At 37.9% G+C, this 25,740-nt stretch overlaps 1 protein-coding gene across 7 annotated transcripts in view; it reads left to right on the top strand.

Moving 5' to 3' along the window:
- GPBP1 (GC-rich promoter binding protein 1) overlaps window positions 1–25,111 on the top strand; it is an 87,956-nt gene extending 62,845 nt beyond the window's left edge. For all 7 annotated transcript variants that reach the window (XM_007973133.3, XM_007973117.3, XM_007973080.3 and 4 more), the window contains 6 exons: window positions 7,878–8,062; window positions 8,661–8,801; window positions 10,957–11,124; window positions 12,384–12,571; window positions 22,699–22,801; window positions 24,127–25,111. In XM_007973133.3, coding sequence (XP_007971324.1) covers window positions 7,913–8,062; window positions 8,661–8,801; window positions 10,957–11,124; window positions 12,384–12,571; window positions 22,699–22,801; window positions 24,127–24,285 — 909 coding nt within the window. In that variant the 5' untranslated portion in view covers window positions 7,878–7,912 and the 3' untranslated portion in view covers window positions 24,286–25,111. The remainder of the gene's footprint in view (window positions 1–7,877; window positions 8,063–8,660; window positions 8,802–10,956; window positions 11,125–12,383; window positions 12,572–22,698; window positions 22,802–24,126) is intronic.
- The last annotated feature ends 629 nt before the right edge of the window (window positions 25,112–25,740 follow it).

The raw sequence follows: 25,740 nt of genomic DNA, 5'->3' as shown, positions 1-25,740 counted from the left end.
CTGACCAACATGGAGAAACCCTGTCTCTACTAAATATAAAGAATTAGCCGGGTGTGGTGGCGCATGGCTGTAATCCAGCTACTCGGGAGGCTGAGGCAGGAGAATTGCTTGAACCTGGGAGGCAGAAGTTGCAGTGAGCTGAGGTCACACCATTGCACTCTAGCCTGAGCAACAAAGAGTGAAACTCCGTCTCAAAAAATAAAAATAATAAAGTTAGTGGCTGCTGATCGTGTGTTTTCAGAAGTTCTATGGAGGACTGTTTTTGTGTCAGTGACTATGTCAGCAACATATTATTGGCAGAGCTTAACATTTACTTAAGATATTAAATAATGAGAAATTTCTGTGACTAGTAATTAGCTTAAGCATGGTCTTCTTCCAACTCAGCATTTATATATTTTTTCAGCTCCTTGGTAGTTTGATGAGCTTTCTTGATTTTAGCTCATATTTGATATGCTACTTAAGAACATAAAGGTTCATTGCTTAGAGTTCTTTTGGTTCGTTGAGCATTCTAAATCAAAGCAAATTAGTGACCAGTTAATATAAATGGGTTGTTTTCTAGAGAATTCCAATATTTGCCACAAGCATACAGATTGACATCATTGCATTCAGTGAGGTAAATTATGATGAAAGCCAACGGGATTGATTTTATTAATAGAAACTTTGATAAACAGAATTAAGGGAAGGGAAAATTCTTCATTGAATTTTTTTGACAGTATTCTGTTGATGAATTGCTTTGTTGAAATGACTTTTGAGTATCTGTCTTACATGAAAACAGTTGTTAAAATTATAGTGTTTTAAGAAAAAAGTAGTGCAACATGTGTTCAAGGTTGAAAAGGGAAAATTAATAGGATTTGAGTAGACAGCTTGACCCAAGTACATTTTATTTGGTCTGAATTACTTGTTCACCATGGAAATTGTTGATATTTGTGAAGTGTGTATCTTTTTTTTTTTTTTTTTTTTTTTTTTTTGAGGCGGAGTCTTCACTCTGTCACCCAGGCTGGAGTGCAGTGGCTCGATCTCGGCTCACTGCAAGCTCCGCCTCCCGGGTTAGCGCCATTCTCCTGCCTCAGCCTCCCGAGTAGCTGGGACTACAGGCACCCGCCACTGCGCCCGGCTAATTTTTTGTATTTTAGTGGAGAGGGGGTTTCACCGTGTTAGCCAGGATGGTCTCGATCTCCTGACCTCGTGATCCGCCCGCCTCGGCCTCCCAAAGTGCAGGGATTACAGGCGTGAGCCACCGCGCCCGGCCTGAAGTGTGTATCTTTAAGCATGTTCTTTATATGAACAATGTTGAGAGCCCCCATTAAAGGGAAATACCATATCGATTGGTGTTGATATAAGTTATCACAGTTAGTGAAACTCATTTGACTAAAACTCATAGTATTATAAACCGAAATAGATTTGTTAATAAAGATGTTAATCAGCTGGGTGTGGTTGCTAGTGCCTGTAATCCCAGCACTTTGGGAGGCCAAGGTGGGCTGATCATCAGAAGTCAGGAGTTCAAGACCAGCCTGGCCAAAAATGGTGAAACCTGTTTCTACTAAAAATACAAAAATTAGCTGGGCGTGGTGCTGTGTGCCTGTAATCCCAGCTACTTGGGAGGCTGAGGCACGAGAATTTGCTTGAACCGGGGAGGCAGAGGTTGCAGTGAGCCAAGATTGCGCCACTGCACTCCAGCCTGGGCGACAAAGAGACACTGCATCTCCAAACAAACATTAAAAACCAACAAAATTCAAACAGCACCAATTGTTATAAAAATGATCTTTAACATATTTTTTTGGTATTGAAATTAGTGTTCATAATAGGAATTTGTTGAGTCTTTGCATTTGGTCTGTGTATATACTATTGTCTTAGTGATCAAAACTTAGTGTCAAGTTTTCTCTTCAAATTAATTGGAAAGCTTACTGGGTGCAGTGGCTCATGCCTGTAATCCCAGCATTTTTGGAGCATAGGATGCGGGGGATCACTTGAGGCCAGGAGCTCGCACAGAAGAGACCCTTGTCTCTACAAAAAAGTAAAAAATAAATAAACTGGATGTGGTTTTGTGTGCCTGTAGTCTTAGCTACTTGGGAGGCTGAGGTGGGAGGATTGCTTGAGCCCATGATTTCCAGGTTACAGTGAGCTATGATTGTGCCACTGCACTTCAGCCTGGGCAGCAGAGCAAGACCCTTTTTCCAAAGAAAGAAACAAAAAGAAAACTTGATTAATTCAGATACTAATTACCCTTCACTTGGCTACATGCTTTTGTTTATACATTAAATTTGCTTCTTCTGTCAAAATAATGGGAAACAATTATTAACTGGCATCAATGTGGTGATGACTCTTGACGTCACTTGGTGTAGTGCACACTTGCAAGCCTCTTATCCCAACCATTCAGTGTAGGTTTACTATTGGAGTTGGATTGGTAAGCATTTTGAAAACCTGCCACAGGAACAATTTCCATTTTCTTCATTAAGATAATAGTGGGAGAGTATTGAGTTCAGAATCAGATGTGGCTCTAACATTAGATCTTTTGCTTATTGATTATTTAGATTTTGGACAGATTTCTTAATCTGGTTGAATTTATTCATTTGTGAGGTGAGGATGACCACAAAAATCATAATGAGAAAAGCACTGTTGGGCCGGGCACGGTGGCTCACACCTGTAATCCCAGCACTTTGGGAGGCTGAGGCAGGTGGATCACCTGAGGTGGGGAGTTCAAGACCAGCCTGACCAACATGGAGAAACCCCGTCTCTACTAAAAATACAAATTTAGCTGGGTGTGGTGGCTCATGTCTGTAATTCCTGCTACTCAGGAGGCTGAGGCAGGCGGAGGTTGTGGTGAGCTAAAATCGCGCCATTGCACTCCAGCCTGGGCAACAAGAGCGAAACTCTGTCTCCCCCGCAAAAAAACAAAGAAAAGCACTGTTAAGGTTAAATTGTCTACTGTGTAAAAATCTTTGGTCATGTCACAGGTGTTTAATAAATGTCAGCTAATTATGTTGTTCAAATCCAATAAATGAAGGAGATTCTTGTTGTAGATTTGTTAGAAGGCAAAAATGAATTTCTAGGTAGTGGGCCAAAGAATGAAGTAGTTAAATGTGGTCATTGAGTCAGTAACTTCATGTATGTAGAAGGTAGCTATATGGAGATTGTAGTGAAAGAAAAGAGGTGAGGAATTGAAACGTCAGCTTTGAATTATCTGTGTGGCCAATTTACTTTGTATTATGGCAGTATTTTGGTTCTAATTTGTCTTCCTGAGAATTGGGCCAGTTCCCCGTCATCACTGCATTTATAGAAGACTAGTTCTTACATTCATAGGTATGGGGAGAGCATGAATAACAAGACAGTAAAAATGATAAAGTCAATTATAGGGCCAGGATTCGTGGCTCAGGTCTGTAATCCTAGCACTTTGGGAGGCTAAGGTGGCAAGATCACTTGAAGCCAAGGGATTGAGACCAGCCTGGGCAGCATAGTGAGACCTTGTCTCTACAAAAATAAAAATAAAAAGGTCAGTTATTGTCAGGCTACAGTTATTTGCGAGGATAGAGGGAAATAATGTTAAGAAAATCCAAAGGTCATATTTGCCTTCAGTTGTTCTGAACTTAAATTTGAACATGAGAATTCCTGTGTAGGTGGGGTTGAGGTAATAAGCACATGAAACTTACAGAAGGTAGTCACTTTCTCATTCTTTTATATAGGTGTTAAGGTCTTGCGTCAATATATGTTTTCTCTTTTAAAAGGTAAATATTTGGGGTCGTCTTCATATAGTTAACCAAGTCACAAAGCAAACATTGGATAATGTTTGACTCTAAGAGCTTAACTACTTGGCAAGGTTTTCCTAGGAGAATTTGTGGATAAAATCTATGAATAGATGAGCCAATTTTTAAATAATATAAAATGGTGATACATGATGCAAATTAATTCTTGCCTTTTAGTGCCACTTCACTTCTTCCGTTACTTACAGGTTATAGTTACCATTAAGAACACTTCTTTTTCTTAAATGAGCAGGTTTATGTTGATTATTCAGAGTTGTTACACAGGACATAGGTTGGTTTTATCATGTCTATCTTAAGTTTTTCTTTTTCTTACTCTTACGTGTCAACCTAAAATTATTTTTTCCCCCTGCTATCTAATTCCAGGTTAAGTAACCTGAAATTCTTGCAAAAGGGCACCTTTAATTTGAATTGTAATTGGAATCCTGTGCTAGTGACAGTGTATAGCTTTTCTGTATTTTTTTCTAGTAGTTATTTGAATATGAAACATTTCACAGTAAATCCCAGACGAGCTATTGTTTTTCATTTTATAGGTGACAGATTAAGTAACTTATATAAGATGATACAACTGGTAAGATTGAAACTAGTATTCAAATTCTGATAAATCTGGTACAAAAGTACATATTCTTGTGTAATATTTAAATGTGAATTCTTTTTGTGGTTTTTGAGTCAGGGTCTTGCTCTGTCCCCCAGGCGTGAGTGCAGTGGTGCGATCATGGCTCATTGCAGCCGCAACCTCCTATGCTCAAGCGATCTTCCTGCCTCATTTTAAAATGTTTTCGTGGAGATGATGTCTCATTATGTTGCCCAGCCTGGTCTTGAACTCCTGTGCTCAAGTGATCCATCCCACCTTGGCCTCTGAAAGTGCTGGGATTATAGGTTTGAGCCACCATGCCTGGCCTAAATATGAATTATTACTGTTTTTTTTTAAATGGAGCCTCACACTGTCACCCGGACTGGAGTGCAATGGCGTGATCTCATCTCACTGCAACCTCTGCCTCCCGGGTTCAAGTGATTCTCCTGCCTTGGCCTCCCGAGTAGCTGGGATTACAGGGGCCCACCACCACACCTGTTAATTTTTTGTATTTTTAGTAAAGACAAGGTTTCACCATGTTGGCCAGGCTGGTTTTGAACTCCTGACCTCGTGATCCACCCACCTCGGCTTCCCAAAAATGCTGGGATTATAGGCATGAGTCAGTGTGCCTGGCCTAATACGAATTCTTAGCACAATAACGGTATATCCCTCCCCTTCCCTCTCAGTCTCTATCGTCTTTCTTCAAGGACTTTTGTTATCTCTTACTCTGTCACCTACTCTTTTGTGAGTGATTTCTTAGCTTTCACTTTTCTTCTTTTTAGGATATTTCATCATTCTTTGCACTGAAGACCTCATTGAGGAACTAGCCAGAATATTTCTTACTCCTAGGTGTCTAGGAATCCAGTTTTGGGAAAGGTGAAATTTGTACTCAGGAACTATATTGAGGCTTAAAGACTGTATATCTACTTGCCTATCTAGTTGTTATCTCTTCTGCTTCCTTGTTTTTGTTTTGAGACAGGGTCCTACTCTATGGCCCAGACTGGAGTACAGTGGTGCCATCACAGCTCACTGCAGCCTCAACCTCCTGAGCTCAAGGGATCCTCCTATGTTAGCCCCCCAAGTAGCTGAGACTACAGGTGCTCATCACTATGTCTGACTAATTTAAAAAAATTTTTTTGTAGAGATGTAGTTTCACTCATTGTATTGCCCAGGTTGGTCTTGGACTCCTGGACTCAAGCAGTCCTCCCACCCTGGTCTTCCAAAGTGCTGGGATTACAGGCATGAGCCACCATACCCAGCCTACTTCCTGGATCTGATACATTCATATTTATAAAAATTTTTATTCTAATGTCTTCAGCCTCCCACATTGGATCATTTTCCGTCTGCCTAAAGTACATTCTTTAGAATTAGTAAGGATCTTTTCTTGAATTATTTTATTTTTATTTGTCAAAGTTGCATTTCTGCCCTCTGCCATATCTGGCATTTTCAAGTCCCGATCTCTTTGAGGCTCTACTTGGTAGATTAGGTCCTCCTCGGCTGTTAGGTTCTTTTGTGTACACTCTAAATTGAAACTTTATTTACTTCTCTAGAAATGTGTGTTGAAATCATTTTCTTGCTGATGACTCTACTCCTATTTTATATAGTTGTGTTTGATTTCCTCCCTTATAGTAATTTTAATGTAAGAATCTAGAAGAAGATAATAAACTTATGTGCTTGGTCAACCACATTGAACTAGAAGTCTCTGTTAGCCATGTTTAAACTTAGTTGTGGTATAGTGGTAGAACTGCCCTCTGCTTTAACACCTGGATTCCTCTCAGATGAGATTACCTTTTACATTTTGTAGCACTGATCATTCCTCAGATTCCTGGGCTTTACTTAACTTAGATTTCGAGTTATATGCTAAGATTTTCTCTGACATTTTATTAATAGCAAGAATCTTTTTTTTTATCCTTTATCCATGCCATTATCATCTGCTTACCAAAAATAATTGGAAATCTTACATTGTTAGTACACTCCTAATATTATTTACTCTTCTTTGTTTGAGATCTTTTTTTTTTTTCTCTTTGAGATGGAGTCTTGCTTTGTCGCCCAGGCTGGAGTGCAGTGGCGTGATCTCGGCTTACTGCAACCTCTGCCTCCCGGGTTCAAGAGATTCTCCTGCCTCAGCCTCCCGAGTAGCTGGGATTATAGGCGCGTGCCAACATGCCCGGCTAAGTTTTTTTGTATTTTTAGTAGAGACTGGGTTTCGCCATGCTGGCCAGGCTGGTCTTGAACTCCTGACCTCGTGGTCTCCCTGCCTTGGCCTCCCAAAGTGCAGGGATTACAGGCTTAAGCCACCACGCCTGGCCTGTTTGAGATCTTTGTTTTTGTTCTGTTACCTTTATTGTGTCATATCAGAAAAGCTATACTTTGGTGATAATACTTTGTGTGTTTTTGTGCGCCAGAAGGAAAAAAACCCATCATATTGGGCTTTTTTTAGACTGTCAGGAAGTTCGAATGTTTACCCTAGTTAAGTCAACATGTTTAATTTTTGGAAAGATGAACCTTTTCTCAGATTATTGTAAGCCCTTGTTCTTTTTATCCTTGAGCATTTCAATAGGTGAAGCACCATACCGGCTTTATCTTTTGGAGAGCTTGAACCCTCCCATGAACTGAAGAGTCCCTCCAGGTTTCCCTAGGAGTCCATATTTAGTTTTGTGTTTTAAGATGATCCTTGAGGAAGCTTGATTTAGTTTTTGAGGAGGGAATCATTACAAATATCTACCCAACTCACTAATTCACATGATCTTATTTAATGTGCAGAACTCATTTTTATTCTAAACTTTGCAGCTATGAAACTGATGTTTTCAAAGTTTTTGTAAGGATAGAAAGACTTCATTGCAATGTCTGTTTGATTATACATACACATTGATTAAATTATAGAAATAATATTTATTTTTAGCAGCTGTAGTAGTCTTGAGAAAAGTCTGCCCTTAGCAATTATTCGTAGTACTTATTTTCAGAAATCAGGATTGAGTTGGTTGTTCTGCATTCATATAATGCATTGAATGTAGATAAATGGTCAATAAATACATGAATTGATATTGTGAAATAGAATTCTTAGTCATAACTGAAGTATTTAGAAATAAAAGGAATGTAATTTCTTATTGGTAATAATTTTGTAAGTGGAGTAAAATGAAAAAATTGAAATTTTAATTCTCTTTTCAAACGGATAAGGGAAAATAGAAGTGCATTTTATATTCTATATCTTGAGTCATTAGGTTGAAATTTGCAATTTTTTATAGTTAATGCAAGACATGTTAGAATATAATTTTTCTTGGTTTTAACATTCTGAGCCACTGTCTAGCAAAATTTATCTGTGTTACTTGACATTGCCCAATTCTTTCTATATTCTGTGGGGTAATGTTTTAGCTTCACTTCTTAAGTTGGGATATAGTTTATACTTACTTAGTTTAGTTATTTTACCCAGGAGGTAGCTGTTAGTTTAAAAAAAAAAAAAGTTTGGAATATACTGTTCTTTTGGTGGTTTTATTCTATACTAAAATTTGAAATTGTGAGTGACTGTTGTTCGTGCTTTATTTATGCAGAATATCCTCCGAATCCTAAATCTAGAGCCCCAAGGATGCTGGTCATTAAGAAAGGTAATACAAAAGACTTACAGCTATCTGGATTCCCAGTAGTAGGAAATCTTCCGTCGCAGCCAGTTAAGAATGGAACTGGTCCAAGTGTTTATAAAGGTTTAGTCCCTAAACCTGCTGCTCCACCTACAAAAGTAAGTTCTAAATTACCACAAATGTAAATTTTGAGTTGATAACCAATTTATATACTATGGGGGAAAATGTTAAAGAATTTAAAATGTGTATGAAGGTACTTCGTGGGGTGCTGAGTTCTAGGTGGCAAGAATTGACCCATATGTGCTCTTAATTATCTTTGATGTGGTGTGTGCGTTTGTGTGGTTTTATTGTTTTAGCAGTAGTAAGTGAAACCTACAAATTTTTTTTTTTTTTTTTTTTTTTTATGCTAGATGTATTTGTGATATATTTGCTTAATGATAATATATAATGCTGTTTTACCTGGTGCTCAGTTTTGGGTTTTGGAAACTTACGTGTTTTCTTATTCTCAAGTGAAAGAAACCCAACTTTATGTAACTTTGGAAAAATAGCACATTAGTTAGATACCTAAATGCTCAGTTTTGATTTTATTTGTAGAAAAAGGAACAGAGAACTGTGTAGGAATAATGAAGTGTGATACAAAAATACTTGTTTTTATGAGCCTAGTGTAGTCTTTTTTGTTTTATAATATTCACGGTTTTTGTCTTTCTCCTGTAACCGGTTTTTGATAGCCATTAATGTTTGTGTGTTTTTCTTTAGCCTACACAATGGAAAAGCCAAACAAAAGAAAATAAAGTTGGAACTTCTTTCCCTCATGAGTCCACATATGGTGTTGGCAACTTTAATGCTTTTAAATCAACTGCCAAGAATTTTAGTCCATCAACAAATTCAGTGAAAGAGGTATGACATTAAAAATTACTCTTGAGGAATGTAACATTTTAATTTTGATAATTTAACAGTGAATAAAAGGTAGACATTCATTAAATGAATACATTAAAATGAGTTTCATTCCTTCAGAAAACTGGATTCATATACTTCATTTGTTAACCAGTTTTGCACTTTGGGAAAGTAGGAATCATTTAAAATATTTTAAATGAAAATTCCCAGCTGGGCGTGGTAGCTCATGCCTATAATCCCAGTACTTTGGGAAGTGGGACAGGAGGATCACTTGAGCCCAGGAATTTCAGACCAGCCTGGGCAATATGGTGAAACCCTGTCTCTACTTAAAAAAAAAAAAAAAAAAAATAGCTGGGCATGGTGGTATGTGCCTGTGATCCCAGATCTTGGGAGGCTAAGGTGGGAGGAACACTCGGTCCTGGGAATGTCAAGGCTGCAGCAAGCTGTGATTGTGCCACTGCACTCAAGCCTGGGCAACAGAGTGAGACCCTGTCTCAAAAGTGGTGGTGGCAGGTTGGAGATGGGGGGGGCGTGGAATTCCAAACATCCTGAAAAACAAAAAATAATTTTTTGGGGGGTGGTGGGAGGGACAGGGTCTCTGTTGCTCAGGCTGGAGTACAGTGGCTCATTTGTGGCTCACTGCAGCCTTGACCTCCTGGGCTCAAGCAATCCTCCCATCTTAGTCTCCTGATTGTCTAGGACTACAGCTACAGGTGCTTGCCACTGGGCCAGCTACTTTTTTATTTTTTGTAGAGATGAGGATCTCGTTATGTTGTCCAGGCTGGTCTCAAACTCCTGGCATCAAGTGATCCTCTCTCCTCAGCTTCCCACAGTTCCTGGGATTACAGGCATGAGCCACCACACCTGGACCAATAGTAATTTTTAAGAAAATAATTATGAAAATTGCAGTGTTATTTGATACTTGTGATAGTTATGTTGTAGTATTGAACTTAACTAATAATGAGGATTTGTATTGTATAATGTTTTCTTTTGGGGATGGTGGACATTTTCTTACTGTTAATACTGAGTGGGGCGAAAGGAGGAACAAGAGAGAAAAGTATGTATTGTTACTGTACTGACTGTGAGTATCTGATAGTTCAGGTATTTCTTTTTTTTTTGAGACGGAGTCTCGCTCTGTCGCCCGGGCTGGATTGCAGTGGCCGGATGTCGGCTCACTACAAGCTCCGCTTCCCGGGTTCATGCCATTCTCCTGCCTCAGCCTCCCGAGTAGCTGGGACTACAGGCGCCCGCCACCTCGCCCAGCTAGTTTTTTGTATTTTTTAGTAGAGACGGGGTTTCACCGTGTTAGCCAGGATGGTAGTTCAGGTATTTCTTTCTCATTTGATCGAGGTTTTGAAACTGCCAGAACAGGGAGTTCTCTGACCAGTCCAGTGTCAAAGGACACCCGTAACACTTATATTATTATACCTGAAACTGCTTTGTGTACTGTATTGGAACCCCTCATATACTATTATTTATGATCTCAGACACAGAATTTTTGAACTTTGAGGGAAGGACTAGCATTCCTAGCTGGTTAATTCTGCTAAGATTAGCTATACAAACATTAATGCCAAGAAGTAAGCATTATTATGGTTTGTTTCCATGACTGATAATCCATATGACACAGAGTTTTAACATTCTGTTTTATGTTCCACTGTCAAAACACCAAAGAACCAAAAACAAAAGGATTCTTTCTCCTCTCCTCCCTGCTGTCTCTCAAACATTTTCCCAGGTGAAATTCACTCTGATAAACTTTACGTATGTGTATAAATAATTATAAAATAGATCTTACTGGAGCTGTTACTGAACTGTAGAGCTCTGTGTAACACGGTTTGAAAAGCTGCTCTTCTGTGTATTATAGAAAAGTTTAAACAATCCTAGGATGCATTTATAAAATAATATTTAGACGCCTAATTTAGAATCGTAGTTCTGAGTATTATTAGACCTTCATTGTTTGTGGGACAAGAAAAATCTTTTGTTGACTCATTGAGTAGGGGAAAATACAGGGATAGAGAGAACTAGACTTTAACATAGACATTATAATCAATTTTGTTTTCTGTGAATAAAGGTAAAATAGGAAGCTGTGGTAGTAATGAATTTTATGTTGACATTGATTCCTTGGCTACATATTTATCAGTATTTCTGAATTTCCTCTTAGTGTAATCGCTCAAATTCCTCTTCTCCTGTTGACAAACTTAATCAGCAGCCTCGTCTAACCAAACTGACACGAATGCGCACTGATAAGAAGAGTGAATTTTTGAAAGCATTGAAAAGAGACAGAGTAGAAGAGGAACATGAAGATGAAAGCCGTGCTGGCTCAGAGAAGGTAATTGAATAGCAATACTTAATTTGACATTGGTGTGTCATTGAAATATTTGAGCATGTATTAGGACCTTGGAATACATTTGAATCATCTCCTTGGAAAGTAACTTGGAAAGCCATGTGCATAAATAATAACTTCTTCGCTCTCCCCTCCCCTTCGTCCTCCTCTTCCCCCTCCTCTTCTCTCCTTCTCTTCCCCCTCCTCTTCTCTCCTCCTCTTCCCCCTCCTCTTCTCTCCTTCTCTTCCCCCTCCTCTTCTCTCCTTCTCTTCCCCCTCCTCTTCTCTCCTTCCCCCCATCCCTCCTCCCTCCTCCCTTTGTTTGAGATGAAGTCTCTTTCTGTCACCCAAGCTGGAGTGCCATGGCATCATCTTGGGCTGCTGCAACCTCCACTTCCCAGGTTCAAGCGATTCTTGTTCCTCAGCCTTCCTAGTAGCTGGACTATAGGTGTGTGCCACCACACCTGGCTAATTTTTGTGTTTTTGTACGTCTGGCTAATTTTTTCATTTTTTGTAGAGACGGGATTTCACCATGTTGGCCAGACTGGTCTTGAACTCCTGACTTCAGGTGATCTGCCTGCCTTGGCCTCCCAAAGTGTTGGGATTACAGGCGTGAGCTACTGTGCCCAGCCATGACTTCATTTCTAAAGTAGACTTACTTCATTCTGTAGTTCCTGTGGAAAAATACATTTAAAAAGCGTTCCTGTTTATATCTGCTTTCTTGTGCTTCTCCCATCTTGCCTGACTTCATGCTTTTAGTTTTACCTTTGTTATATAGATAGGAATACTTAGGGTAAGAAAGCTTTGGATATCCATCCTGGCTTAATTTTTCATTCCTAATTTAATAAGTATTACATTTATGGTTGTTGGTTTTTTTTGAGATAGAGTTTTGCTCTTGTCTGGAGTACAATGGCATGATTTCGGCTCACTGCAACCTTCGCCTCCTAGGTTCAAGCGATCCTCCTGCCACAGCCTCCCAAGCAGCTGGGACTACAGGCGTGTATCACCACACCCAGCTAATTTTTTTGTATTTTTAGTAGAGACAGGGTTTCACCATTTTGGCCAGGTGGGTCTGGAACTCCTGACCTTAGATGATCTGCCTGCCTTGGCCTTCCAAAGTGCTGGGATTACAGGGGTGAGCCACTGTGCCTGGCCACATTGATGTATTTTCAGTGGAAGCTTAGTTAGGATCTATTAAAAGTTTTTAATAACTGTATTCTTTAGAACTCAATCTTTTTTTTTTTTTTTAACTCTCTGAAAATCAGGATGACGACTCATTTAATTTACATAACAGCAATAGTACTCACCAAGAAAGGGATATAAACCGAAACTTCGATGAAAATGAAATTCCTCAAGAGAATGGCAATGCCTCGGTGATTTCCCAGCAGATCATTCGGTCTTCAACCTTCCCACAAACTGATGTTCTTTCAAGTTCACTTGAGGCAGAACACAGGCTAGTATTTGTTTTTACTTTTTCCTCAGCATTTTCTGTATTCAAGATTTCAATACTATAGAGTTTTTGTGTGATTTAACAGGTTTGAGATACAACTAATGCCATAAATTTCACCCATTATGATATACAGATGATTTTTAATATATTCAAAGTAGCCCTTTGTTCATTTGCATTTACTTTTCATTTGCACTCTGTCCTAGGCAGCTACTATTCTTTCTATAGATTTGCCTTGTGTAGGTATTTTGTATAAGTGGAATAATACAGTATGTGATTTTTGATGTCTAACTTCTTTCACTAAGTATAATATTTTCAAGGTTTATTTGCATTGTAAACACATGTCAGTACTTTGTTCCTTTTTTAGTGCTGAATGGTACACTATATGACTATACTGCTTTTTTGTTCATCAGTTGATGAATATTAGTTGTTTGTACCTCTTTTTTTTTTTTTTTTTAAACAGTAGGCTCTAGTCCAGTCTACTTTTTGACTGTTTTGGATAATGCTGCTGTGAACATTCATATATAAGTTATTGTGTGGATATGTTTTTATTTCTGTTGGGTAGATACCTAGGAGTTGAATTGCTGGGACATATGATAGCTCTGTGTGTCACATTTTTAGAAACTGTCAAACTATTTTCCAAAATGACTGTCATTTTACTTCCTCATCAGCAATGTAGAAGGTTCTAGTTTCTCCATATTCTTACCAACACTTGGTGCCATCTATCTTTGATTACAGTCATTCTAGTGTGTTTGAAGTATGATTTCTTTTTGTGGTATGATTTCTTACCAACACTTGGTATCATCTCTCTTTGATTAAGTCATTCTAGTGGGTGTGAAGTATGATTTCCCTAATGACTAATAGTGTTTAGCGTCTTTTTATGTGCTTATTGGCCATTTATCCTCTTTGGAGAGAAATAACTGTATAAATACTTTGCTCTTTTAAAATTACATTTTCTTACTAGGTTGTAAGAGTTCTTTATATATTTGTGTATAAGTCTGTTGTATATGATTGGCAGATAATTTCTCCTGTGAGTTTTTTCGTTCTCTCAGTAGTACAGCCATCTCCCACCCACCTCTGCTCTTCCCCCACCCCCCCCCACAGGCACCTTTTGAGATGAGGTCTTTCTGTGTTGCCCAGACTGGTCTCAAGTGATCCTACTGAGTAGCTGGGATTACAGGCTTGCAGCACCACGCACGGTGTCAGTGGTACCTATTGAAGGGCAGAGAGTTTTAATTTTGATGAAGTCTAGTTCATTTTTTTCCTCTCGTGGTTTATGCAGGTTTTCTGGATGATGTGAGGTAGGAGTCCAAATTCATCCTTTCCCACATGGATAGCGAATTGTCCCAGTATGTGATTTATTTTTTGAGACAGTATCTCACACTGTCACCCAGGCTAGAGTGCAGTGGTGCGATACTAGCTCACTGTAACCTCTGTCTCCCAGGCTCAAGTGATCCCCCCACTTCAGCCTACCAAGTAGCTGGGACCACAGGTGTGTACCACCATACCCAGCTAATTTTTGTATTTTTTGTATTTTGAGATGAAGGTTTACTATGTTGCATACGCTAGTCTCAAACTCCTGAGCTGAAGTGATTCTCCTGCCTCGCCCTCCCAAAGTGCTAGGAGTACAGGCATGAGCCACAGTGCCTAGCCTGTAATTTAGTTTTTATTGTAAATTTTTTTTTTTTTTTTTGGACAGATCTCGCTTTGTCGCCCAGGCTGGAGTGCAGTGGTGCGATCTCAGCTCACTGCCACCTCACCTCCTGGGTTCCAGAGATTCTTGTGCTTCAGCCTCCTCAGTAGTTAAGAATACAGGCACATGCCACCACACCTGGCTAATTTTTGTCTTTTAGTGGAAATGGGGTTTCACCATGTTGGCCAGGGTGGTCTCGAATTCCTAACCTCAGGTGATCCACCTGCCTCAGCCTCCCAAAGTGTTAGGATTAACAGGTGTGAGCCACTGCTCTGAGCCTGTTGTAAACTTTTAACAGCACTTTTTGCTTCCATCAGTATAGTCTTAAGCATTTTAAAAAATAGTAACCTCTTAAGTGGTTTAGTCTTAGAATTAAAGAGTCTTTATATCTAGAATTTACTTTTGTTTTTTGTAGTTAAAAGCAGGTGTTTTTGCAGAAATGACACACCCTTACTGTATTCCTTAAATAACCACATGGTTCGGCATAACTAAAAGATTTAAAAACTATAAAAGCAAAGAAAGTTAATAGTTTATACCCTTAGATTATCATATTATTATTCTGTAATTGCTTTGTATAAACTGAATTTTTTTTGTTTTTAACTTAAAAATACCTTCTAAAACAAACTTAGGGCTAAGTTACATTTATTAACAGCCCAGTTGATTGACTTTACTTTTTCCCAGTTTCTTCTAGAACCTCATTTAATTCTAAGACAGTGGAAAACTGGGTTATATCTCCTCTTGAATAACTTTTGTAGAATTTATTTATAATTTCAACTTCTATTTCAATTAAGAACATAAGCTACATGAGGCCAAACGTTTTGTCCATTTTGTTCACTATTGTATCTAGCACCTAGAATGGTGCTTGGCACATTACTTTGCTTGAATTTGTCAAATGAGTGAGTGAAGTAAATATTGCAGTATTTTTCTGTTTTGTAAATCTGTACTTATTTTGAGGAATACTTTAATTTTTTTATTTCTAATTTTTTTCAGATGTTTAATAGTTTAGTGTATATTTCTCCTGCCAAAGGTTATACCCGCCCCCTTAAAAGAAGAAAAACGTAGAGATGAGCTCTCACTATGTCAGTGTGTTTCCCAGGCTTTTCTTAAACTCCTGGACTCAAGTGATACTCCTGCCTTGGCCTCCCAGAGTGCTGGGAGTAGAGGCGTGAGCCACCACACCTGGCTGGATTGTCTTTTGTTCTTTTCTTTCTTTTTTTGAGGCAGGGTCTTATTCCTTTGTCCAGCCTGGAGTGTAGTGGCACAGTGACGGTTCACTGATACCACTCCGGTGATGCTCCTGCCTCAGCCACGGGTGCATACCATCGTGCCTGGCTAACTTTTGTATTTTTTTGTAGAGATGGGGTTTTGCTGTGTTGTCCAGGCTGGTCTCAAACTCTTGGGCTCAAGCGATCCTCCTGTCTCGGCCTCCCGAAGTGCTGGGATTACAGCCACCATGCCCAGCCTTGCCCGATGCCCCCCGCTTTTTTTCTGTTAGATTGCTCCTTCAGAATAAACCTTTATCTTTCTGTCTTTAATCATACATTATTATTTTATCTTCGTGATTATTTTTGTTTCCCTTCTCCAAATCATGCCCTGTTTTGCTTCTTAAATGTGGCTGTAACTATTGTATGTGAATGTGTAGGCATTTAATTTTGTAGGCTGGGCGTGGTGGCTCATGCCTGTAATCCCAGCACTTTGGAAGGCCAAGGTGAGTGGGTCACTTGAGGTCAGGAATGGAAGACCAGCTTGGCCAACATGGTGAAACCCTGTCTGTACTGAAAATACAAATATTAGCCGGGCATGGTGGTGCCTGCCTGTAATCCCAGCTATTCGGATGGCTGAGGCGTGAGAATCACTTGAGGCCAGGAGGCAGAGGTTGCAGTGAGCCAAGATCGTGCCACTGCACTCCAGCCTGGGCGACAGAGCGAGACTGTCAAAAAAAAAAAAAAAAAACAAAAAAAAAAAACCACACACAAAAAAACCCAGTGATTTTTGTATTTGTACCTAACTTTCTTCTAAAATAATTTATTGGGCTGATAATTGCATTTGAGAATTAATTTAGCTAGATTAATTTATAACTAATTTAGCCAGATAATATCTTTAAATTCACTTGTTTAGACAAAATATAATTTATTGTACATTTAATGTGAATGGATGAATAAGTCACCACACTCTTTTTATTGCCTCTCAAATTGTGGAATTTCACGCTATACGGTTTACAACTTGTGTCTGATAGGCTTGAGTGATGGCTGAAATGGCAAATATAGAAAATTAGCAAACATGAATTCTTTTTAAAAAAGATAAACATAAATAGATATTTCAGGATTTTTTCCCATCATTCTAATGAATCACCTTGTTTCTCCCCTGCTGCCATTTGAAGTCACTATTCTATAGTATGGATATAAATTGTGAAACTATTTTCCTGTGATCCAGATTTATGTGTGTTCACATCCCCTCTCTCTTTTGTCTCCCCTTCTCTTTCCCTTTCTCTATCCTTTCCTCTACTCCCTTCTTCCTCTCCTTTCCTCTTCCCCCCCTTATTCCAAATAATGCTGTTATCAGCATCCTTGTATTTATATTCTTAAATATTTGTATAAATGTATAGGTAACAGATTACCAGGAGTGAATTTGATTGGTCAGATGCCATACATATTTAAAATAATCAGCTACTGCCATGTTATCCCAAAACATTCTGGTAATTTACACTCTCACCAATAATGATTGAAATATTTCTAGTCACACAATTGGTAGAAAAGGAAAAGGCCTGTGTGTAGAAAGGAGAATAATGACACAAACATATCAGATATTCTAATGATTGTAAAAGATGAGTTACCTCTTAAGGAGATAGAGCATAGGCAGTAAAAGAATACAGATAAAAGATTTTTTAACTCACAGAATCTATTCATTAAGGCCATAGTGAGAAAGTTGTCACCTAATATCTTGTATTCCGATTTCCCTTCAGTACTTTAGTAGCAAAAAAAAAAAAAAAAGTTGGCCCATACCTTTAGAAAGTATTTCTTATAACCCCTAATAGACATATTGAATGTTTTAACTATTTTATTTTTTAATCTGCAGAGCAGATATTTAGTGCAGGAAGCATTTTGGTGGCTTCTTGTTCATTTAGGAAGACTTACGAAAGAGAGACTTTCGTTTCATAACTTGACAGAATTTGGTTCTCTGTGACTACTAACAGGAGAAAATGGAGGATGAGATTTAGAAACTAAGGCAAATCAAGATGAAAACATTCGGCAGGGACAGGGACTCACGCCTGTAATCCCAGCACTTTGGGAGGCTGAGGCAGGTGGGTCACTTGAGGCCAGGAGTTTGAGACCAGCCTGGCCAACATGGCGAAACCCCATCTCTACTAAAAATACAAAAATTAGCCAGGCGTGGTGGCATATGCCTGTATTCTCAACTGCTGAGGAGGCTGAAGCACAAGAATCTCTGGAACCCAGGAGGTGAGGTGGCAGTGAGCTGAGATCGCACCACTGCACTCTAGCCTGGATGACACAACAAGACTCCATCTCAAAAAATAAAAAATACAAAAGACAAAAACATCCTAAATTGGAGTAAGCTGTAGAGGGAGGGAAAGAAAAAACCCCATACTGCATGAAGAGATCGTATCAGTGAATGATTGATGATTACTACTTGAATGATTAGTATATATGTTTTAATTTTTTTTGAGACTTTATAGATTACATTGTGTTTGTCTTTTTAAAACAATGGATACTTTTCTTTTATATTTAGGTTACTGTAAAAGTTTTAACCAGTTTTTTTCCCCTAAACCATATAGTTTAAACTATAAAAAGAATTAGTTTTGCATAGGAATACCATTTTCTAGTGTGGACATGAAGGTGAAGGGGGCAAAGAATAAGAACATTTTGTTATTTGCAAAGAATATGATAAAATTGTGGATTCAAGATATCAGATTTGGTAGCAGCTAGTTGGAATGGAGGGGTAGTTTTACAGAAATGTTGCACAAGCCAAAAAAGATCCTAAGACAGAAAAGGGAAGAAGAGTAAAGGTGCTATTTGATATGGAACTTTTTAATTTAAATTTCTTAGCTTTAGTTTTCTTGACTGTTTAAGTAGAATATGTGTTTGTAAATTTTTCAAAGACGTACATCAATACCCTTTTCCCCATTCTAAGCTAAGAGAGTTAATGGCTTCTTTCAGATTTTAGGATTATTTTTTCCTGTCAAAGTGGAATGATACTTCTTTTCCATTGCTTCATATTTTCTGTAAACTTTGTGACTTCTTAAGTTTTATACATATAAATACTCATATTCGTTGAATTTAATAATCACGGGGCAGTGATAGTTTTGTATGTGGTTTTTTTTTTTTTTTTTTTTTTTTGAGATGGAGTTTCACTCTTGTCACACAGGCTGGAGTACAGTGGCACGACCTCTGCTCACTGGAACTTCCACCTCCCGGATTCAAGTGATTCTCCTGCCTTGGCCTCCCAGAATAGCTGGGATTACAGGCACCCGCCACAACGCCGGGCTAATTTTTTGTATTTTTAGTAGAGACGGGGTTTCACCATGTTGGCCAGGCTGGTCTTGAACTCCTGATTTGGGTGATCCACTGCCTCGGCCTCCCAAAGTTCTGGGATTACAGGCGTGAGCCACTGCGCCTGGCCAGTGATAGGTTTTTTAATAATACTTTTCAAATATTAAAATAAGAAATATTAAATACTCAGGCACATAAATCATTCTTAGTTGTTAAGTTTTAGCAACTTTATCAGAGTATTGAGGGTAGCCTCAACATCAAAGGGATACAGTTGTCAACTTGTTTAAGCAAGCACCAAATGAATTAGTGGAAGTAAATGCCAAAGAAATTCAGAGGGTTTGGGGATAGAGATCATTATGACTTGGGTACCAGTCAAAGGTTTCTTTTTCTTTTCCTTTCCTTTTCCTTTCCTTTCCTTTCTTTTTAAAATAGTTATTTGTATAAAAATTTATTTTTTAGAGACATGGTCTCACTATATCCCAGGCTGGTCTTGAACTCCTAGCTGGCCTGTTGAATTGGTGAGATTACAGGCATGAACCATCACGCCTGGCCCTAGTCAGGAAGTTTTAATTGGGACCTAAATTAAATCTTGAAAGGGTTAAACATAAATAAGGGCAAGCGTGCTAGATAGTAGTTTGGAAAAAGAAGGGATGTAAAGACATGGTTAGAATGGTGTATATACCTAGTTTGTTTTAAGGGTGTTCAGTGGAATATTTTGACAGGAATGGGAAATTTACTCACTGAAGTTAACGGTCATATTGAAAAGGCAGGACTTTAGAGATGTCTTATACTTGGTTTGTGATAAAGTAGGAACTGTGACCCAGGTCTTCTAACTTCTAATCCTAGATTTCCTCTACTGAGGAATTTGAATTTGTGACTGTGGCACAAACACAGTTAAGGAGTTTGTTCTTTAGAAAGTGAGAAACCACCGAAAATATTTATCAGAGATGGTAATTGTGAGACTGGTATCAGGATGATGTGGCAATAGTTTGAAGGAGAGTGGGAAGAAATAATTTAAATGAAAAAGCAAAGTACAGGTGAGGGTTACGGTAATACAGTCAGTCATGCTTTGCTTAATGACAGGGTTGTATTCTGAGAAATGTGTCGTTAGGTGATTTTGTCGTGGCATGAAACTCATAGAGTGTACTTACACAAACTAGATGGTATAACCTGCTACCTACCTAGGCTGTATGGTATAGACTCTTATTTTTAGGCTAGAAACCTATATAGCATATTACTGTACTGAATATTGTACAGTATTTGTAATTATAATACAGTGGTATGTATTTGTATATCTAAGCATATCTAAACATATACAAAGGTACAGTAAGAAAATGGTATTACAGTCTCATGGGGTTATGCATCAGTTATCTGACCAAAATATAGTTATGTGGCACATGTTTGTATGTTTATGGGGGAAAGGGAAACACAGATTGTTTTTATGTTTCTTATTATTTTTTGTAGAAATGGGGTCTCACTTTGTTGCCCAGCCTGGCCTTACTCCTGGGCTCAAGTGATCCTCCCACCTCGGTCTCTCAAAGTGTTGGAATTACAGGCGTGAGCTACCACGCCCAACTAGATTATTTTGAAAGCTATTTCAAGAACAGTTAAAAGCTACAGCCTCTGGTGGAGAAGTAGAAATACTTGCCTTCTGTTATATTCTCTTTCATAATAGTTGATAGTTTTTTCCACCTGCATTGCTTAGTTACGATTCAGTTTTTAAAAGTAAAACAGGTAAAAGTTTAGATCCAGCAAAAGAGCAGTTAGATTGTTTTGCTGGTCTAGTTTAATAGCCTCTGTATTAGGTGACATTGAATGGTAAAAGTGAGTGGAAATGCTATTTCAAAAGGAGGCCATCCAAATTAAAGAGTAAAGACAGTGCATTAGAAGAAGTCGTGGCTAAAAGGAATGAAAGAAGAAATGATTAATGCTGACTGTGACCTTTTTGTTCAAAAGCAACAAGGTGCTATGCAATACATACTGATTTGGGAGACAGAAAACCAAAATTCTATTTGTCTTTGCCATCAAGTAAGCAAGTTACTTTACTTATGTGATCTTTATTGTTCATCTGCAAAATGTGGATATCATATTAACGTTTTATTCAAGGTCTCAGATATTCTGTGAGACTCTTTGAAAAAAGGTCTAAAAGTCTATAAGCAGCTAATGTGTAGCAGGCGCAAGTTAAAGATGAGTTAGGTGTAAATGAGAGGGGACTTAAAAGTTTGTGGAACAATGTAATTAAATGATAAAAACTGTTAACTCTGCTTTTCAACATAACTACATCAAGTTCAAGACCCTTTTGTAAGCAGTGATACCAGTCATTTTAGACCATCCCTGAAGAACTGAGGGCCCTGGCAGTTTAACCGTGTCAGTGCTGTCTTTTTTACAATAACTGAAGAAAAATGGGCCCCCTCTAAAATTTAAGGTTAGGAAATGAGGAAGTCGGAAGGAGCCAAATCAGGACTGAAAGGTGGATGCCTAATGATTTCCCATTGAAACTTTGCAAAAGTGCCCTTGTTTGATGAGAGGAATGAACAGGAGTATTGTTGTGTTTAAGGACTCTCTGGTGAAGCTTTCCCAGGCATTTTTCCGCTAAAGCTTTAGGTTGCCTTCTCAAAACACTCATAATAAGCAGTTGTTACTGTTCTTTATCCCTTCCAAACAACTGTTGCCGTGACCTTTGCTCTTGACTGGTCCTCTTTTGCTTTGAGCGCATCACTTCCACTTATTGGTAGCTAGTGCTTTGTGATTTGTCTTCTGGATCATACTGGTAAAGCCATGTGCAGTTCTTTGAAGAAATGCTTCAGAATCTTGATCCCACTTGTTTAAACTTTCCATTGAAAGCTCTGTTTTTGTCTGCAGATGATCTGGGCACACATTGAGTGGAAAGTTTATTCAACTTTATTTTTCATACAGAATTAAGTAAGCTGAACCAAGTGTGATGTCTGTGATGTTGGCTGTTTCTGTTGTTAATCATCAGTCCTCTTCAGTTAGGGCACTAACAGGATTAATTTTTTCCTTGTCAATTGATCAGGATGGTCTGCTGCTGCTTCTGTGAGGGCTTCATCTTCAGAATCACCTCATCTCTTCTTAAAATGAGTTATCTATTTGAAATTGCTGGTTTCCATTGGGTATTGTCCCCATAAACTTTTCGTAAAGCATCAGTGATTTCATTATTCTTCCACCCAAGTTTCACTATAAATTTGGTATTCTTGCTTCAATTTTAGCAGAATTCATGTTGATCTGATAGGGGCTTTTCCCAAATCTTACCCTTTGTGGTGCCTTAAACAAGATTCTGTTGAAACATGTTATCACAAGTTATCACAAGTTTATTTTGGTGCAGAGTTTTTTTCCTTGAAATTCTTGCATAGTTTTTCCATGATATACATTTTTTTATGAACTTTTTGAAGACTCCTTGTAGGAGTAACAGAGGTACTTAGGGGTTTCATTTTGTAAAAACCCTTTCATATCAATACAAGATATGTGGCCATATAAGAAACAAGCTTGGAGATTTCCCAATCAAATTCTGTAGCTATTGCTACAATGTTTATGATTGCCCAAGTAGAAAACCTAATGAGTAGTCAGAAATATGGTGGTACTGAAGAAAAAGAGGAGTGATATTGCTGTTACTTTTAGTATAAGAATTTAGCAGATTTGCTTCACGTCTGTTAAAAGTTTCCAGCCTGAAGAGCCTTTGACACCAAAGATTAAGCAGTCAAGGAGTTCATTCTAATTTTAATATCAGTTTGTTAATCTTACCTGTTTATTCATTTTCAGAAAGATATTCAAAGCCTGAGCTCAAAAATCCTTTTGATGTGTCTTGGGGTCTTTGTATAGTGGATCCTAGATCATGTTTTCTTATACATAATAAAAATGAAACTGTCCTGCACAGGGTAAGCTTTAAATTAAACTTCCTTTCCTCTCCTTTTCAGATTGTTAAAGGAAATGGGCTGGCAGGAAGACAGTGAAAATGATGAAACTTGTGCTCCCTTAACTGAGGATGAAATGAGAGAATTCCAAGTTATTAGTGAACAGGTAAGAAAACCTGAATCACACAACTTCACTTTTAAATTGACCTTATTTAGAACAATATAATTATATGCAAGCATGGAATGGGGGAGATTTTAAAAGTTTTATTTAGGAATTTATCACGATAGGTCAGAATTGCTTTTAAAACAAACAAAAAAAGGAGAGAGAGGGAGACGGGCTTTTGCTGTGTTGTCCAGCTGGCCTCTAGAACTCCTGGGTTCCAAGTGGTCCTCCAACCTTCGCCTCTGGAGTAACTGGGACTACAGGCAGGAACCACTGCACCTGGTTGAATTGACTTTGTAGAAATCTGCAATAGTGGCTTCTTTAAACTATTGGGTGTGCAATAGTTAGGAATTAGTGTAAGTGATGTCTATGATTAGTCATTTTCTGGACCTTTTTTGTTTTGTTTTTTTGACTTTTTTGGGGGAGGAGCAAGAGTGATAAGAAGTAGAGAGTGTTAGTAGCTTCATAAGTAACTTCACCTTTTATCCTTTTCTTGCACAAGAGTATTTCATATTCTAAAACATCTTGCTTAATGTTTCCCTAGTTACCTTTCTGAAAGAGTATTAGGGAATTTTTGTTAGAGCATCGGAAAGTTGAGATGCTTTTTTCAAATCCATTATTTGTTTATTTAAAGAGTTGGGGTCTCACTCTGTCATCCAGACTGGAGTGCAGTGGCCACTTACAATTCACTGCATCCCCAAATTTCTGGGCTCAAGCAATACTCTTGTCTCAGCTTCCTGAGCAGCTGGGACTACTGGCTTGTGCCACTACACTGGGCTTATTTTCTGTCTTTAAATTGTTTCTAATTTGAGCCAACTATCTTTTTTCTTCTTTGATGATCTTTTGACCCAATTCTTATTTATTACCAACTAACCTTTTAGTTATGATTTCTCATTTTCAGAAATAGACAACTATATTTTTTCTAGTATCTTCATCTCTGGTTAAGCAAGAGATTTGTAACTTTATATACCTCATTCTACTTTACAAACTATGAACAAAGCAGATTGTGGGGGAGTGTATTAATTTAGGTTAGAATAATAAAAATAACAGATATAGCTTAATCGTTTCTGATTATATTCTGGGAAGTCCCTGAAGGTATTTATCACAGTTGTCACTTGAGGCAGTAAAAATGTGGAAAAGTTTAGTACCTTAATCAATGTGACAATTATTACATCTACTTTGTCTGGATCCAAGATTTTTTCAGACATATCATTACTTGTGGAGTTTTGGGGATAGGATACAATTTTATTATATTCATGCTTATATTTATTACAGTAGGTTTGTAACTCTTGAGGAATAATTTATTTATTTTGCCTTTAACATTCTAGTTACAGAAGAATGGTCTGAGAAAAAATGGTATTTTGAAAAACGGCCTGATCTGTGACTTCAAGTTTGGACCTTGGAAGAACAGCACTTTCAAACCCACAACTGAGAATGATGACACAGAAACAAGTAGCAGTGACACATCAGATGACGACGATGTGTGAAGGATTTCCTAACAGCTTTAGAAATCTTAGTGTGATACATCTCTCATACAGTTTGGGGTGAATTGTAAAAATGAAGAACTATAATTTATGTAGTGAAATACCCCATTTAGAAGAGGATTTTTTGGGGGACTTCAATACGAAGAAAACCAAGAATGTTTTGTTGGGCTGTGTCGAACATTATTTCTTTGTAAATGAATGTTGTAGGAATGAGGACTTGGGTTGGTCCAACATTGACTTTCTTCATCACTGCAACATTTCTCTGACTAGCAATGTGACGATGTAACAAATGAGATTTTCTCATTTAATAATAAAAAATTGTGTAATGTTTTGCAAAGCTTCTGTCTTAAAATGTCCAGGTCTTAAGAAAAAAGGCAGCTTACACTGTTTTGCTTGCAGAGTCATATCTTTTTCGTACAATGGAAATCCTTAAGTCCACTTTGTGCGGTCCCCCTCTCCTCCCCCCAAAAAACAAACAAAAAAACCAAAAAGGAAAATGTAGCATGTTGGCTAAAACTGGAGCAAAGTGCACTAAAACAATTTCCTGAACTCAGCTGTTGTACTGTTCACCTTTTAAAACATAAATTGCTCTTTAGCCATTTGTAGTGCAGTAAATGTTACAGGAAAAGACTTGCCACATTTTCTTCCAAATTTTAAGAGGTGATTTTCAAAAGCTTTATTGGGGTATGTTGTCAGACCAGGGTTTTCAGAGTTGATGGAAAAGAGTCTTGTGGGAAAACTTATTTTGATAAATTATTACACACGCAGAAAAACTGATCACACTGACTGGATCTGTCCACAACATGGAAAATAAACTGGATTTTCAGAATATTGTTGTTTTCTGTAGTGTTCAAGGTATTGTTTCTAAACATAAACATACTCTAAACATGCTTTATTCACTTGTTAAAGTCATACTTTTAAAAGTAATACCTTACTAAAGATGATGATTACTTTCCAAGGTGAGAAAAGGAAAGCTAAGCCTTTTCATTATCAAATACACAAGCTTATTAAATGAATGACTGTTAACTACTTTATTTTCATTTGCACATTAACTTTGGAATTGTTTCTGTTTTGCTGCTGACTGAAAGTATTTTGGCTCTGTGTATATTTGTATTTTGATTTTTCTGGTTTTGTTTACCCCCATTTCCTTTTAGCTCCCCCTCATGTTTAAATATATTCTAATTGTAAAGAGCATAATCTTAGAGCAAAAATATTTGGGGTTTTATGTCAGATCTATTCCTAAGTGTTTGTTGTTTTTTAAAACGGTATTTTCTCAGATGGCTGCAGTATTTTGCTATTTCTACATAAATACCCTACCCGGACTCCCTAGCTTTCATCGGAAACTATTTTTTTTGTTCCCACTGAGACTGGTGGTGATGGGGAAATTAAAAACAACACACTAGCACACTCCCACAAAACTTGAGGAAGTTAGAATGGTAATAAAATATTAAATAGACC

This window comes from Chlorocebus sabaeus, chromosome 4 (genome assembly GCF_047675955.1).
Source record: "Chlorocebus sabaeus isolate Y175 chromosome 4, mChlSab1.0.hap1, whole genome shotgun sequence".
NCBI lineage: Eukaryota > Metazoa > Chordata > Mammalia > Primates > Cercopithecidae > Chlorocebus > Chlorocebus sabaeus.
Note: the sequence above shows the minus strand (reverse complement) of the source record. Positions and strands in the feature narration are given on the sequence as shown.